General features: G+C 44.1%; 1 protein-coding gene across 1 annotated transcript in view; it reads left to right on the forward strand.

Moving 5' to 3' along the window:
- PKHD1 (PKHD1 ciliary IPT domain containing fibrocystin/polyductin) overlaps positions 1-15,434 on the forward strand; it is a 253,117-nt gene that overhangs the window by 101,486 nt on the left and 136,197 nt on the right. Inside the window, exon 34 of the mRNA XM_082216559.1 lies at positions 8,604-8,816. Coding sequence (XP_082072685.1) covers positions 8,604-8,816 — 213 coding nt within the window. The remainder of the gene's footprint in view (positions 1-8,603; positions 8,817-15,434) is intronic.

Consider the following 15,434-nt stretch of genomic DNA (forward strand, 5'->3'; position numbering starts at 1 on the left):
TCTGGCTGTAATGATGTTCCCTAAGTCTGAGCGGAAGGAGCTGGTTGTATATGAACTGTTGCATTTCTCATTGGACTTGGTTGTGCTTCTCAGAGAACAGCTCCAGTTCACACACGTCCCGCAACGTGTGCTGTGTAAAAAGGCAACAATGGTGTGTGCGTGTTCTAAAACGTATCTGGAAGGTGAGGAAACTCTGCGTTGCTCTGCATTGCTGCATGCCGGCATAATTAAAAGGTTGGAGCAAGACCAGGGAGAGCCCAATTCAAATAGTCACTCGGTCACGAAACTTACTGGGTGACCTTAGGCTAGCTGTTCTCTCCAGCCTAACCTGCCTTGTAGGGGTGATAGGATAAAATGGGGGAGGGGAGAACTGTGCACACGTTGGAGGAAGGGTGGGGTAGGAAATCCATCAATGTCCTGTAGAAGCTGGCCAGAGCGGTACCTATTTATCTACTTGCACTTTGAGATGTGCTTTCGAACTGCTAGGTTGGCAGGAGCAGGGACCAAGCAACAGGAGCTTACCCCATCGCCGGGATTCGAACCACCAGCCTTCCGACCAGCAAGCCCTAGGCTCAGTGGTTTACACCACAGCACCACATAACATATACACATGCAAACTTGTGCATGTGTGCGCATACATGCGCACACGTCACACACTGTTTCAGAGGTTCTTACTGCGTCTCATTTATGGTGTTGTAACTTTTCTTAGAAAAACAGAAGTTGGTGTTTTCCACCCGAAGGAGGAGCCCTGTTAAGGCAGAGTGCTGTGAAGAAATTCAACTAACTTCCTTCAGTTTCGTTGAAAAGATAGTTCTATCAACAGAGTGTGGGAAAAGACACAGAAAAAAAGGTTTAGATAGGGGACAGGGTTTTGAAGGTAGCATTTTAATTCTTCAGTTTTATACCTGTTGATTTCTAGTTTTTCCACGGAGCAATTCTCATCATCTGAAGATGTTAGCAGCTAATGAGGCTTAATTCTACAAAAAAGTTTTATCTGCTGGCATCTGGAGATCAAAGTGCTGTTGTTTTGTTTTCTTCCAGTATTTGCTGGCAATCCTTTTTAAGTAAAGTTTCAAATTCTATATCTAAGTCAGAGGCAGGTTTGTCTTGATCCCACCACAATCCCGTTATTTTTATTTTTAAAAAATCTGCTCAATATAAAGGTGCATGGGTATGAACTGATGTGTGGTCCATGTGAAGCCAGTAGCTAGACTTAAAAAACAAACAAAAACGCTTTCACTGACTAGACAGCTTCATTATTTTTATACTGCATTGCCTGAATGTAGTTCCCATTTATCTAATCCATTTTTTAGTTTTGCTCAAACCTTTTCAGATATAATTTTGGATTCAGTTTTTAGTTAGTATTCGGTTTTTATCATTAAAAAATGCTATAATTTAAATACCGTCAGAATGATTCTAGCAATGACCATGTTGTAATTTTTTAAAAAATAAATAAATAAATTCCACCAACTAATGGACAGTCTACTTCAGTATATATGCTTGTGTGTGTGTGGTTTTTATTATTAAAGAAGGAAACTTCTTTACCTTCTGTTTATATGTTGTATCTAGGATTGTCGTAGTCTTGGAAAAGCTATGTACAAACGGGAAATACCTGTTTGCTATTCAGATGGAATTCAGTTGGAATAGGAAGAAAATCCCATCAAATATCAGTTGACTGATTTTCAGTACCTTTGATCTTTGTAAATTCTGATTTGTGACTCAGTACAGGATGCACACATCTATTTCTAGACCTGCCAAGAATGAGGCAACAGCTTGCACATGAGATTCCTACAGCTCTTATTAGCCAACAAAGTTGATTATATGCATATTTGGCAGCTGCTAAGATTCATCCCAGGCTTCTCTGGTGCCTCAGTGAAAGTTAATCCTAGCTCTATTAACAAAAGAAATTGCATTCCACTTCTGCAAAGCTTTAGCAAAATGGTTGATCAGTACATTTCCTCTACTTGTACAATGTAAGAAGTGGCACAGGTGGAGTTTAATAAGAGCCTTGGTGTGATTACTTGATTTCTCATTGCTTTGTTACATAACCCAATGACTGGCCGTGGAATGGGTAAACTGTGTGGTTGAGACAACATGACAGGTCTGTCTGCATGTGCAAATTGTCACTTGATGCTGCAGTCATCAGATAATGAACATGCATGTGTGAGCCAACTCTGTTTGTTCTCCGAGCCCTTAAATTTTCTAGGAACTCTCCAAAACAATTACAGCTTTGTTGTGCTAGATGTTCTATGCGGGTTCTTAGATACCACCTTTGCCAGGTAAGCCACTCCACACATGGGAAGTGTGGATTGATGGTTGCCTTAATTCACCTCGTTTCTTAACATCCCTGCATTTCATTCCTCCAGAACTTGAAATGTAGTGCCTTCATTAGCCAATCGGTTTATTGTATTGGCTTTTCAAATATGGACACTGATTAATCACTTCTTCCCATAGCAGCTGCTGCAGAGAAAGTTGCAGAGCGGGTTCTGTGTATAATAAGCAGCCAGGTTGTTTTAGCTTTAACGTTTCAGTTGAAATTAGAAATAGTCCTGGACCCCTACAGAGCAGATGTCATCATAATGTGCTGTGGTCTAAACCACCGAGCCTCTTGGGCTTGCCAATCGGAAGGTCAGCGGTTCGAATCTCCGCGACGGGGTGAGCTCCTATTGCTCTGTCCTAGCTCCTGCCAACCTAGCAGTTCGAAAGCATACCAGCGCAAGTAGATACCGTATTTTGCGCCCCATAGGACGCTCCGGCTCAGGTGCGGGGCTGGAAGAACCAGGTCGGGGAACAGTGGGAAGGCACGCTCTGCCTCCCTGCTGTCCCCCGAGCTTGTGGGGCTGGCGATGGGGAGAAGTGCGCTGATCCCAGGACTGCAGGCAGCTCTGCGTGGCCATCGGGAGCGGGGCGGGGCTTCGCCCCCGGCTCCCGGTGGCCGCGCAGAGCTGCACTGATCCCGGGACTGCAGGCAGCTCTGTGCCGCCATCCGGACCGGGGCGGGACTACGCGCCCCGCTCCCGATGGCCGTGCAGAGCTGCGCTGATCCCGGGACTGCAGGCAGCTCTGCGCCGCCATCCGGAGCAGGGCGGGACTTAGCGCCCCGCTCCCGGTGGTCGCGCAGAGCTGCGCTGATCCCGGGACTGCAGGCAGCTCTGCACAACCCTCGGAGCCGGTCTCTCGAGGGTTGCGCAGAGCTTCCTGAAGCCTGGAGAGCGAGAGGGGTCGGTGCGCACCGACCCCTCTCGCTCTCCAGGCTTCAGCGAAAGCCTGCATTCGCCCCATAGGACGCACACACATTTCCCCTTCATTTTTGGAGGGGAAAAGGTGCGTCCTATAGGGCGAAAAATACGGTAAATAGGTACTGCTGTGGCGGGAAGGTAAACGGTGTTTCTGTGTACTCTGGCTTCTGTCACGGTGTTCCGTTGTGCCCAAAGTGGTTTAGTCATGCTGGCCATATGAGCCAGAAAGCTGTCTGTGGACAAACTCCGGCTCCCCCAGCTTGAAAGCAGAGATGGATTCATCTGGACTTAACTGTCCGGGGCTCTTTTACCTTACTTTACCTTGAATTCAAATAGTGATGCTGCCTGAGTAACTGCTTAAACAATTGGGGAGACAAGGAAGTGATTGCTTGCTATGACCCATTGCAGGACTGCTGTTTCTTATCTCTCTGAAGGCCATACAGATAAATTATCTATGTAATATATAGGGAGCCCACCCCCCAATATACAGAACACCCACTGTCATTCGTGCTGTTCCAGAGCAAGCACAAATGCCTGCATGTTATGGTCATAACCTTTCTTCCTCTCTGGCATTTGTTTTCTTTGGCACACAGAGCCACATTTGACTAACCACACCGAACGCGATGCTGTTTCATTTCTGTTCATGTGGCGCAGTTTTCCTCCAGAAGAGATGCCTTATTCGAGCTGCTGATTAAATCACCCTTGCTTGGCACTGGTACTGTCAGGAAGGAGTCCAAGCAGCTTGCAAGGGAGCCCATGCCATCTGAACAGATGGGCACACATGCAGATGGCCAAGAAACATGGACATCAGTTTGGGGAGTTGATTTCTGACTGAGAGTGTTCAAGCATCTGCCTGTGTATAACTCAGAGTGGGAGGAAGGCTTTGATCCAGAAAAGTGCTTTCATACACTGCTTGACTTTAAGCACACATTGAGTTCTATGAATTCTAATGGGAGCACGTGCATATTCAAAATCCAGCACCTGTTTAAATGCCTTGCTTAACTGGGACTGGAATTGGTATCCCTAGTGTGCTGTGGATCTGCAGTTGGTGAAAAAATATGTTTAACGCAAGCTGGATAAATGCAATGCAAAAATTGCTATACAGTGCATGTAAGAAATCCACAAAGTTAGACTGACCAGTATAGCTAATGACAAAAGCATGGTACTGATGTCATCATCATCCTGTCCTGAATTTCTCATCTGCATTATTTTTTTACTTTCCTTGAAATTCCTATCACTGGCCTCAAACACCCAGGAATCTCACCAATCTTTCTGCAATCATCCTCTCTTGTCGTTATGCACAAGAGCAAATCTCCAAAGGTTTAAGTCTTGCTAATTGTTAGATAGACTTTTCTGGTTTTTCTTTACCTTTACCTCTGTGGGACTCTCCCCTAGGTAACATTAACTTTGTTACATTTTGAGTACAGCAAAAGGACACGGTTGCTACCTCTTGCTGAGGCTTTGTGTAGTCTCTCGTGTCCAATGGAAATATGCAATCTAAAAGCGATGCCAGTTCAGGAGAAAGTCGCAAGTGATATGTAGCAGAAATAAAAACAAAAAAATCCCAGGAAAGGAGGAATGGCTGAGTGGCCCCTTGTGCGATACCTACAAGGCTGGCATGTTCCCTGGCCGATTTCCATTTCCATTTCACAGACTTTTGCAGCCTCCTCTTGGGAGCAGCCAAGTTCTTTCTTTTTTAAAGGGGGAATGCCTGGGAGTAGAGACTAAAGTTTATTTGAGATGACTGGTAATTTTGATGGTTTCTCCAAGCATCAATCAGCCTCAAGATGTTTCTCTTTACCTTCCTCGTATGAGGGGAAGAGTGCGTTGGGAAATGTCTCTCTTGTAACTATATAGAAGTGATTATTTTTGGTATAATTGTATTTATTTTGCTTGGTAGGAAGGCCATCATTGCTCTAGTTCATTGATATTTTTACAGAATTACCCTAAGGTCATATGTAAGATATCCCTTGCTTTCTTGGAGAGCCAGAACAAACAGTAGAGAAGCTGGAGCCAAACACTTGCTTGGGTAATATTCATTCTTTTCTGCTCTGAGAAGAGGGGTCAAGTGCTATGAAAGCAAGAATGAGCAGCAGCTTAAAAACAAGGAAAAAACCAACCCTGCACGGCAGTAGCTGCATACTTATTTTGTACTAACAGAGTGCAGGAAGGGCTGGGTTCAGAGAACTAGCAGTTAAGACACAGTTGGACCTAAATGCTTGTAAACTTTGAAAGTGTTGTAATTAAATCAGGCAAGGGGTTTGAATTTAATCCTTCCCTGTCATTTCTTTTCCTTATGTTTATTCATTTGGCACCCTGGCTCTTAATAAGTGGCTGGATTTTCAAAAAGACAAAATTTACGGCGATGAGAGAAAGCAGTGCTCCCTTCTTTTAAAGTGGAATAGAACTTTGAGCATCACCTGAAAAGTAGATTTAGGCTTGCATTTATCACATACATTGACAATGGTTGTATGAGCTCTTTATTTTCCCCCATTTCAAACACTTTCAATTTTCTTTTCTTAAAAAACTGTGTTTTAGTCATAGTGGTATGAACAGTACAGCATAAGGTTTTTCACATGTTTTCTCCCTTAGCCTTCCTCCTACCTGCCCAGGATTCACACTGGTTCACACAGTTCAAGCAAAGTTACTCCAGGAACATGAGAGTTTTACTGCAACCTACTGAAGGAAATGGGACATGGGTGGCGCTGTGGGTTAAACCACATAGATTGGGCTTGCCGATCAGAAGGTCGGTGGTTCGAATCCCCACGATGGGGTGAGCTCCCGTTATTCGGTTCCTGCTCCTGCCAACCTAGCAATTCGAAAGCACATCAAGTGCAAGTAGATAAATAGGTAAACAGCGGGAAGGTAAACAGCATTTCCGTCACATGCTCTGGTTCGCCAGAAGTGGCTTAGTCATGCTGGCCACATGACCGGGAAGCTGTATGCCGGCTCCCTCGGCCAGTAAAGCGAGATGAGCACCGCAACCCCAGAGTCATCTGCGACTGGACCTAATGGTCAGGGCTCCCTTTACCTTTACCTTTACTGAAGGAAAAGGATTGCTGGTTGCCTCTTTAAAGATTAGTAGCAGCATATCACTGGATATCATTTTTAGTTGGGCCAAAAGGTCACTCATATATTCCAGTAGTCTAATTGGTTTGCTTTCTGTTCTAATTTTATATAGGCTACAATATTCTCCTTAGAATGCAAATAAAGCATTTGGCCCATGTCCATATCTGCTTGCAATTCTTCATGTTCATATTGGACACACACACTTAAGTCTAACCTGAAATAGCAGTCTGGGTATTTTTCAGTGCAGTAAAATGATGACTTGGCTCTGTATAACCTGTAGTATCTGATATGGAGTTGACCGGCCTCAAATGATGAAGCATGTGAGTTAAAAGTGAGCTCATATGATGCTGCTTTTGTTCTTTGACAATAGGTACTCACATATTCAGTATGAAGATTTATGCACATCACAAAACTTGTTCAGACTACTGGATCTGGCAAACTGTATTAACTGACAAAGTAATAGCACAATCTGGCGCTGTGGGTAAAAGCCTCAGCACCTAGGGCTTGCTGATCGAAAGGTCGGCAGTTCGAATCCCCGCAGCAGGGTGCGCTCCCGTTGCTCGGTCCCAACGCCTGCCAACCTAGCAGTTCGAAAGCACCCCTAAGTGCAAGTAGATAAATAGGGACCGCTTTCTAGCGGGAAGGTAAACGACGTTTCCGTGTGTGGCTCTGGCTCGCCAGAGCAGCTTCGTCACGCTGGCCACGTGACCCGGAAGTGTCTCTGGACAGCGCTGGTCCCCGGCCTCTTGAGTGAGATGGGCGCACAACCCCAGAGTCTGGCAAGACTGGCCCGTACGGGCAGGGGTACCTTTACCTTTACCTTAATAGCACAAACAATCCTATACATTCAGCACAATCCTATACACTCAGAAGTAACCCAACTGAGTTCAGTAGGACTTACCCTGAAGTATCAAACCAACACAATTGTTTAGAAATATGGTTTTCTCCTTATTTCATATGTAAATCAGGGCTCTAAAAATCTTTGGTTCCATTTTTTGCAAAGCTCCAGGAGAGACCTGCTCTCATGAAAGGTGTTAACTTTCTCTTTGTGGAAGATTTTCTCTTTGTGGAAAACATCTTTTATACCAGTGTGGGGAACTTTGGCCCTTCAGATGTAGGGAACTGCAGTTCCCATGACTCTTACCATTGTTCATGCTTCCAGGGACTGATGGGAATGGGAGTCCAATGACATCTCCATTTCCGTTTTGTATACTACCCAATGTAAATTGCATACCCTTCAACTGCCCTGTTTTAAGCAGGACATCCTGGAATCACAGAAGCCAATCCCAGTTTCTGTTTGATTCCCGGATGTCCCATGCTTTGGTCCGGTGTTCTAGGGTGAGTCTTTGTGCCTGAGCGCTGGACCAAAAGATTCTGGCGCTCGTGATCAGGGTCATGCCAGAGTGCTGAAGGTCCAGCCCTCCATCATGACCCTCTAATGAGCCCAGAGTGCTGGTGCTGTGCTCTCATGCCACGCACTCACCCCACTTTTTGGGGGGGATGAGAGGATGGTGCAGGACACATGACTGGCCCAGGAGTAATGAGTGTCCTAATTTCAGGTAAGAAAAAGTTTGAAAGCGAAGTATGTTAGAGTTTGCCTTTGTATTTAAATTTATGTTTATTATGTTCAGAATTTTGTTATTTATAAATAAATAAATAAGAAAGAAAGAAAGAAAGAAAGAAAGAAAGAAAGAAAGAAAGTATAGTAGAGAGTGGGACAAGGAATAAAACGTAGTTGTTTTTATTAAATATAAACTGCAAGACATAACCAATTCAAGTAAAAATTCACTTTTAAAGACCAGATTATCACAGTGTTGTAGGTGAGGGGGGTTGTGGACAGAGTTGGTGCAGATAGCTTCTTTTTTTACCAACATGTCTTTGAAAACCCTCCCATAATGGCCTGGTAAATGCTGCTTCATGCTTTTTCATTTTGGAGATCCAGTGGTACTTTGGTTTTTGAACGTAATCTGTTCCGGAAGACTGTTCGAGTTCTGAAACGTTCGACAACTGAAAATAGCCGACAGCTAGGCCTCAGGATCTTGCGCTCAGAGGAAGCCGCATGGCATGTTTGACTTCCGAGGCATACTCGAAAACCGAAGCATTTAGTCTTGGGTTTATTGCGTAGAAAAACTGAAATATTCGTCAGCGGAGATGTTTGAAAAACTGTAATGTTTGCCTTCTTTGTTGGGGCAGGGGGATAGTGGGGAGATTACATAATGAACAAGACAGTTCTGCTATGTTGCTGAGACTACACCTTCCTACTGTTAATTATTGTTAATGCTGTTTCTGTTTCAGGAGGCAAGCTTGTGTTTGTTGGCCCCGGGCCAATAGAGCTCCATGCTCATTACATTCTGGTGTCAGATGGAGGAGAACTTCAGATTGGCTCCCCTGGTCAGCCTTTCTGTGGCAAAGCCCAACTCCACCTCCAGGGCAGTATGCACTCTCCAGGATCCTTTCCATATGGGGCCAAATTTCTGGCTGTGAGGAACGGAACCCTTTCCATGCACGGTGAGCTTAAGCCACAATTGGGTGATAGATGTTTCAAAAATGCTCAGCATTAACAAAACCCATATTTCCCAGTTGATTAAAATAGCTTTCACTCGAATCTCTCTTAAAGAGAACTGTGGAATATTGCAGCAGCCCTGAACATCCACTCTCAGTTATAAAAAGGTGTAGGAATTATTTGCACAGCCTCTAGTGCTGTAGTAGAGCATCTCCAGGTAGGGGTGGTCTTATTCTCAGGATAAGGCAGCTTCCTGTAGTGGAAGGGCCAGAGTTCAGTGGTAGAACATGGCTTTGCATGCAGAAGGTCCCAGATTCCATTCCTAGCAGCTCCAGAAGACTCCTTGCCTGAAATCCTGGAGAGCAGCTGCCAGCCTGTGTAGGCAATGCAGGCAAGTTCCAGTGGTCTGACTTAGTATAAGACAGCTTCCTATGTACTTTCTACTTAGGATAGAGCCAAGACAAGTGAATTAGGTTCTGTAAACGATGTTTTATTTGCCAATTAGTTAAGTCCTTTCTTACATACGTACATGGCAAAGTCAGTTTGGGTAGACAACTTCTTTTTAGGAAAACCCTGATATGTTCATACTAGTACACTGCTTTGCATTGTGTCTAGAGTGAGTTCTGAATTACTGTGAATTAGTAACTCCGGTGCCCAGGTTTGTCTCTCATTATCCTTCTCTTTTGTATAATAAGCTATACCAAATATTATATTCATTATTTTAAGAATTTCTATCCTGCCCTTCATGATACGGTCATAGGACGGGTTACAGCATATCAAAATACATTAATTAAATACAACCAACACACATTAATGCTTGAAGGTGCAATATGGTCGCTGCTTACTCCGAAGAGCATCACAAAAAAGAAAGGCCCAAATGACGCAAGCAAAATTCTTGGAGGGATGTCTCCATTTCCACCAAGGTCAGGCTGTTCAATTTACATTGCCTAGGCAACTGCTTAATATTCCATGCTGTTCCTGTGGCTGGCGATATCTCAAACATCACTCTTGTTGATAATGAATTCAAGTGGTGAGTGCTGACAGAATGAGGTCACTGAGAAACACGAGGGCAGTGTTGGCCTTCTCAAGGGAACCCTGATGTTTCCAGAAGTAAATAAATAGATAATAAAGCCAAAGGGTTCTAGCCAGCTCCAAACACGAGCCTTCTACCATGATATGGTACAGGAGGCAGAGGAAACGCCTGGACCTGTATCCCAAGGTCTGAACAGCATTGGAAGGAGCCCTGAAGAGGAGGACCTCTCTCAGAGGGGTGGAGATACAGAGCAACATTTTTTATTGGTCTTACTTCTACTGATTGATGACCTGACAGAACTATGGAGTGCCAGAATTTTCTTTCTGCTTGGATTTTACTGGTCTCCAATGCCTTCCCCCTGTTTTGCTAGCAGGAGAAGCATTTGTATGGAAGGCAACAGGAGCTTGTCTCCAGAGCATTTGACCTAGGTGCCATAAAAAGACAGACGGAAGGAACATCCACATGAAATACCAATGACTATTTCTAGTCATGTCCATGGCTGTAGAGAGTAGACTGGGTGATCAAAAAGTGTCAGTAAGGGAGACGAACTGGGTGGCCTTGCCCATTCTATTGGAAACATCTTTTGGTTTCAATTCTTCAGCAACGATGCAAGAAATATTGGGCTTGCCATCCCATCTCCTGTCCGAGGCGCAGTTCCAGTGCATGGGTACAATTAAGTTTCACTCAAAGCGTGTAATCCACCATTTAGTCGTAATGCAATTGAGCCTCTATAAGTAAGATGGAAAAAAGAACACATACTTCATGCTGCTTATGTCAAATACAAACACATTTTCCTGGTTCCAATATGGCATCAACCTAGCTTGTAGTATAAAACAAATTGGAGTGCTTGTCAACATTTTTATAGTTTTGAAATAAATGTGTATAGCTAGAGCAGATCTAAATCATTAAACAAACAGGCTTTTGAGGGGAAGAGAAATCAGCTGTCTGAGTAGACAGGATTGGATTGAATGTAATTTAATTTCTTATTTTCCTTCCAATAGAAAATTTGGAAGGAAGCGTTCTATAGCAATGGCTGAATGCTGATTGTTTAGTAACTGCCTGTCAGCTTCTTCCTTTGATATGTTAATATGACTCAGGGTTTTCCCAGAATTCTCTCCAAGCGGCAGTCCTGTGCTCGGGTGGTCGGAGTAGACGGGGAAATTGCACTGTTGCCTTTGGCTTTACCCAGCTCCCCTGCCAATCAGACCACACTCCCCATAAACTGCCTGCCAATCACATGTCAGCTTTAAAGGAGGTCTCAGTCAGCTGGGGTAACTTGAATTTTTGACAATGTAATTATGGCCCTTGTGTCCACAGCAGAAGCCTGAATAGGATGGGGGGAATTTTTTTTTATTTTTATTGATTGTTCAGAAGAGAAATTTATCAATGTCTCTGGCTCTGTTCATATGTATTCCCCAAGAAACTCTCCTGACAAGTTTCCAAAGAGAAATCTAGCTTGGTGGCCTTGGCCATATCTTTGTCCTTTCCATTATAATCGATCTAGACGGGGTGGCTGTAGTTCCTGAGAGAACATACAGAATTTCAGGTGGTGCAAGCTTTGTTCAAGAGATAGCATGCAAAAGAATTACAGTCGACATGCTGCAAATAAAACAAACCTATCCATTTTTCCCCACTATGGCACAGATGAACTGTTTGACTGGTGTCTGGTGCAAGAGTCAACACTAGAAGTGTCTGAACTTGTGTGTGAACATGACGTATACAGAGTACCCTTGATACTATTCCTGACATAGTCAGGAATTCTCTCACCCTTCACCCTGTCCTTCTGTGCTGCTCCTGCCTCTCTTGCTCTCTTATGGATAATTCTAGAGTCTTTGCAAACCTGAATCTTGGATGCAGAATAAACTAAACAAAGGCACTGTAGTTCTGAATCCAGTTCTCAGGCAACACTGAGAGCTTTGGGTCTCTCTGAGCTGATTGAGGTGTTTCCATTCTAGGCATTTAGCATGGAATTGCAATATTTAGGTTGCTCACTTTGGACAGAGCGTTTATATGATGCATCGTCCAGTTATTGTCATCCTGTATTTTCCCTACCAGAAGAATAGTACAATCCTCCTGGTGTAGGTACCATTAGTGATACTCTTCTATGCATATATTTGAAGGGCAGGAGTTAGGAGGAGGCTTGGCTATATAGCCGGTGGCTGAACCAGTAACAGCTCAGCACACAAGCACCATAACCATTTTAGCATTTTGTTATTTTTAAAAACTTTTATTTAATGTGAATTGCTAATTTTATCTAGTTGGAAACAGCACTAAAATGCTTTTTAAAATTTTATTTTAATATTCTCTTTTTATTTTATTACACTGTAATACCAATTTAAATAATAAATCAGAAGAAAAAAATCTGTCCAGTTGCCACAACAAACCACCTTGCTGAAATGACATGGAAAGGGTTCCCCAGTCATTTTTTTTAAAAAAATATTATAGTTTGCCAGATCCAGATGCAAGCCGTTCCTTGCAGGGCAATGAAATGGTGTCTACTGCAAAGATTATAGTGAATGTGTGCTTTGCTTCAAAAGGTTGTTCAGGTGAATTGGACCTTCCTGTTCCTCTGGTCAGACCTCACCTGGAGTACTGTGTCCAGTTCTGGGCACCACAGTTCAAGAAGGACACTGACAAACTGGAACGTGTCCAGAGGAGGGCAACCAAAATGGTCAAAGGCCTGGAAACGATGCCTTATGAGGAACGGCTAAGGGAGCTGGGCATGTTTAGCCTGGAGAAGAGGAGGTTAAGGGGTGATATGATAGCCATGTTCTAATATATAAAAGGATGTCATATAGAGGAGGGAGAAAGGCTGTTTTCTGCTGCTCCAGAGAAGCGGACACGGAGCAATGGATCCAAACTACAAGAAAGAAGATTCCACCTAAACATTAAGAAGAACTTCCTGACACTAAGAGCTGTTTGACAGTGGAATTTGCTGCCAAGGAGTGTGGTGGAGTCTCCTACTTTGGAGGTCTTTAAGCAGAGGCTTGACAACCATATGTCAGGAGTGCTCTGATGGTGTTTCCTGCTTGGCAGGGGGTTGGACTCGATGGCCCTTGTGGTCTCTTCCAACTCTATGATTCTATGATTCCTCATCTTCAACACTGGATATGACATAGCAGAATGTATACATAAAAGGGTGCATACACCCAGCAGTGTGGAGAATTCTTCTTATAGCCAAAAGAAGCCCAGGGATTGGGTAACATTGGGAGCAACGTGTTTGGAAGTAGCTTAGGTGTCTCACCTTATTTTAGTATTTCAGTGGAAGATGCTATGTACTTTTACATAAAGCATGAATCATGAATAGTTGTTTAAAAATGTGAACTAGAGCTGAGCTCCTGTTGAAATGTGGACCTAGATCACAGCAAGTAGCTTTTGGCTAACCAAGGCATCCTGGAGGTTTATGTATTCCAAATTCTAGGTTTGTCTTTTAACCATGGAATCATCAGTCTTCCTTTCTTCACCCCCCACCCCTCCAATTCCCCTTCATAATGACCGACTTTTAGCTCCTGAAGTTATAGGCAACAGATCTTAACATTTGGATGATCATCTTGCCCTACACTGATGTTCCTAAAAGCGCTCATTCTGTCTCGTTCACTAACTGCTTAGGAGATTAACTGGCAATAATGGAAAATGTGAGAAGCTGGTGATGAGTCTGTGTTGTACTTACGCACTTAGCCCTCACGATATCTTCTTCCCTTTCATAGCAGTGCAATCTGAATTACAGGTTCATTGCATTGCACATCACATCTTGCCAGCTTGGCCCCTGATGCTATTGTCAACTGGCAATCCCTATGGAAAATACTGGCAGCACTTTGCTAGCATTATAATGGTTGCAGTATTGTAATGCAGAAGTTGGTTCACCCAAACTTAATTTGCTAGTGTTGGGTGGGACTAAATCCTAAATGTGGTGCTTATAATAAATGATTTCGGGAAATGGTAAAATAATTGACTAAAAGCAAGACTGTTGTTGCCAGTAGCAGATTGCAGGGTGCTGTGGTGGACCTTACCAGGGAGAATGGAAGAGGAAAGGCAGCGGGGAGTTCTGCTCATTCCCCTCCGGGGTGTGGCATTGCTGCCAGGCCTCTGATGCCTCAGCCCTAGGGAATTTCTCTTTGCCAGGAACTCCGGTTAGCAAGAGACCAGTCCACTCTCTCACTGGCTGAGGGACTTGGATTCAGCCTGCCTGCAAATTGACTAATTGCAGGTGAGCCCAGGGGTGGTCTTTTGGGTGGGGTGGGGCAGAGTGGACTGGGGTCCAAAGAGGACTTCACTCCAGTCCACTCCATGAAAATAAAAGGTGGCCCACCCCTTCACTGGCACCACCGGTCCCCCCTCTTTTTCCTACCCACACTCTCTTGGTTTCATCTTGTTACCAGGAGTAGTTGTTTGGTGCTTGACCTCTCTATGGAGACTCTCAGTGCCCATATTCAGGGCCAGGAGGTATTTTTCTGTCAGACTACTCGGCCTTGTCTGAGGGTTTTGCCTTCCTCATAACTTTGGCGGGTTAGGCATGGTTGGAGGGGAAGTTGTAAGCCTCTGTCTGCCCTTCTGTGGGAATGGAGTATCCCATTAACGGGATCCAGGACAAGGGATCCAGGACACTAGTATTGGGTTGAAATAGGCTAGAACTAGAAGTAGATTTGGGCCAAGGTATTGGGTATGTATCTGGTATCAAGCAATGCGCCTACTGTTTAATAAATAAGGTGGAAGCCATCCCCTGACATATACCAGATGTTAGGATCCCGCTAGGGCCACCATTGAGAAGGGTGCTATGGTCTCTGGACTCCCAGACACCCCCTTCCTGGTGTCTCCAGATTGGCCTGTTCCAACAGACCTTTGCCACCAATGTCTGTGTGGTTGGAAGGGGAGGTGCTGAGCGTTCCACCCATGGCTGAATGGGGAGGAAAAAGAATGGGCCCCTGGAGCTCAGGTAAGTGGAGACCCCTAGCTACTGATATACTTTGAGACTTATGGAGAAAAATTGTCTTGAAGGCCTGCTTCTTGGGTAAGAGGAATAACACGTTCTTGAAAATTGCTCCCACGTATAAGCCACAAAACACTGTGATTAATTTAATATTTGTCTTTCTAGGTAGTTATCCCCTTTCCAAAATATTATGTATGGTGAAAAAAGAAAGAAGAAAAGTTGTCTGATGTGAGATGGTACAAGAAAAGTTCCAAATTTTGCACCATGATGCAATGGGAAATTCTACTTTCCTGCAGTAGGCTGTTCTTCTGAAGTACTTTCTCTTTGATACTAGGAAGCTTCAGGCGTTTTTGCTTAAGGAGTTCTCAGTAACCCAGGACACTGAATAATCCTTAGCAGCAAATAGTGATATGGAATAGATTCATTTTCCATGTCTAGAGGACTTAGTCATCATAAATAAGCAAAGACCTCCTGTTTTATCAGAGGGAACGTACGAAAAGCTTGCAGAGTGTCAACCAGCATCTAAGCAACTTGAGAGAAGTTTGCTTTGCATCAACAAGCTGCCTACACAGAGAATTTGGCCTGAAGTGGCTTAAGGAGGTGGCTCTAAACTTTCACGACAGGGAACAAACAGCGCCTGATTTATAGAAGTTGTGGAAGCTC

The sequence above is a fragment of the Podarcis vaucheri genome (genome assembly GCF_965113315.1).
Source record: "Podarcis vaucheri genome assembly, chromosome: 3".
Taxonomy (NCBI): Eukaryota; Metazoa; Chordata; class Lepidosauria; order Squamata; family Lacertidae; genus Podarcis; species Podarcis vaucheri.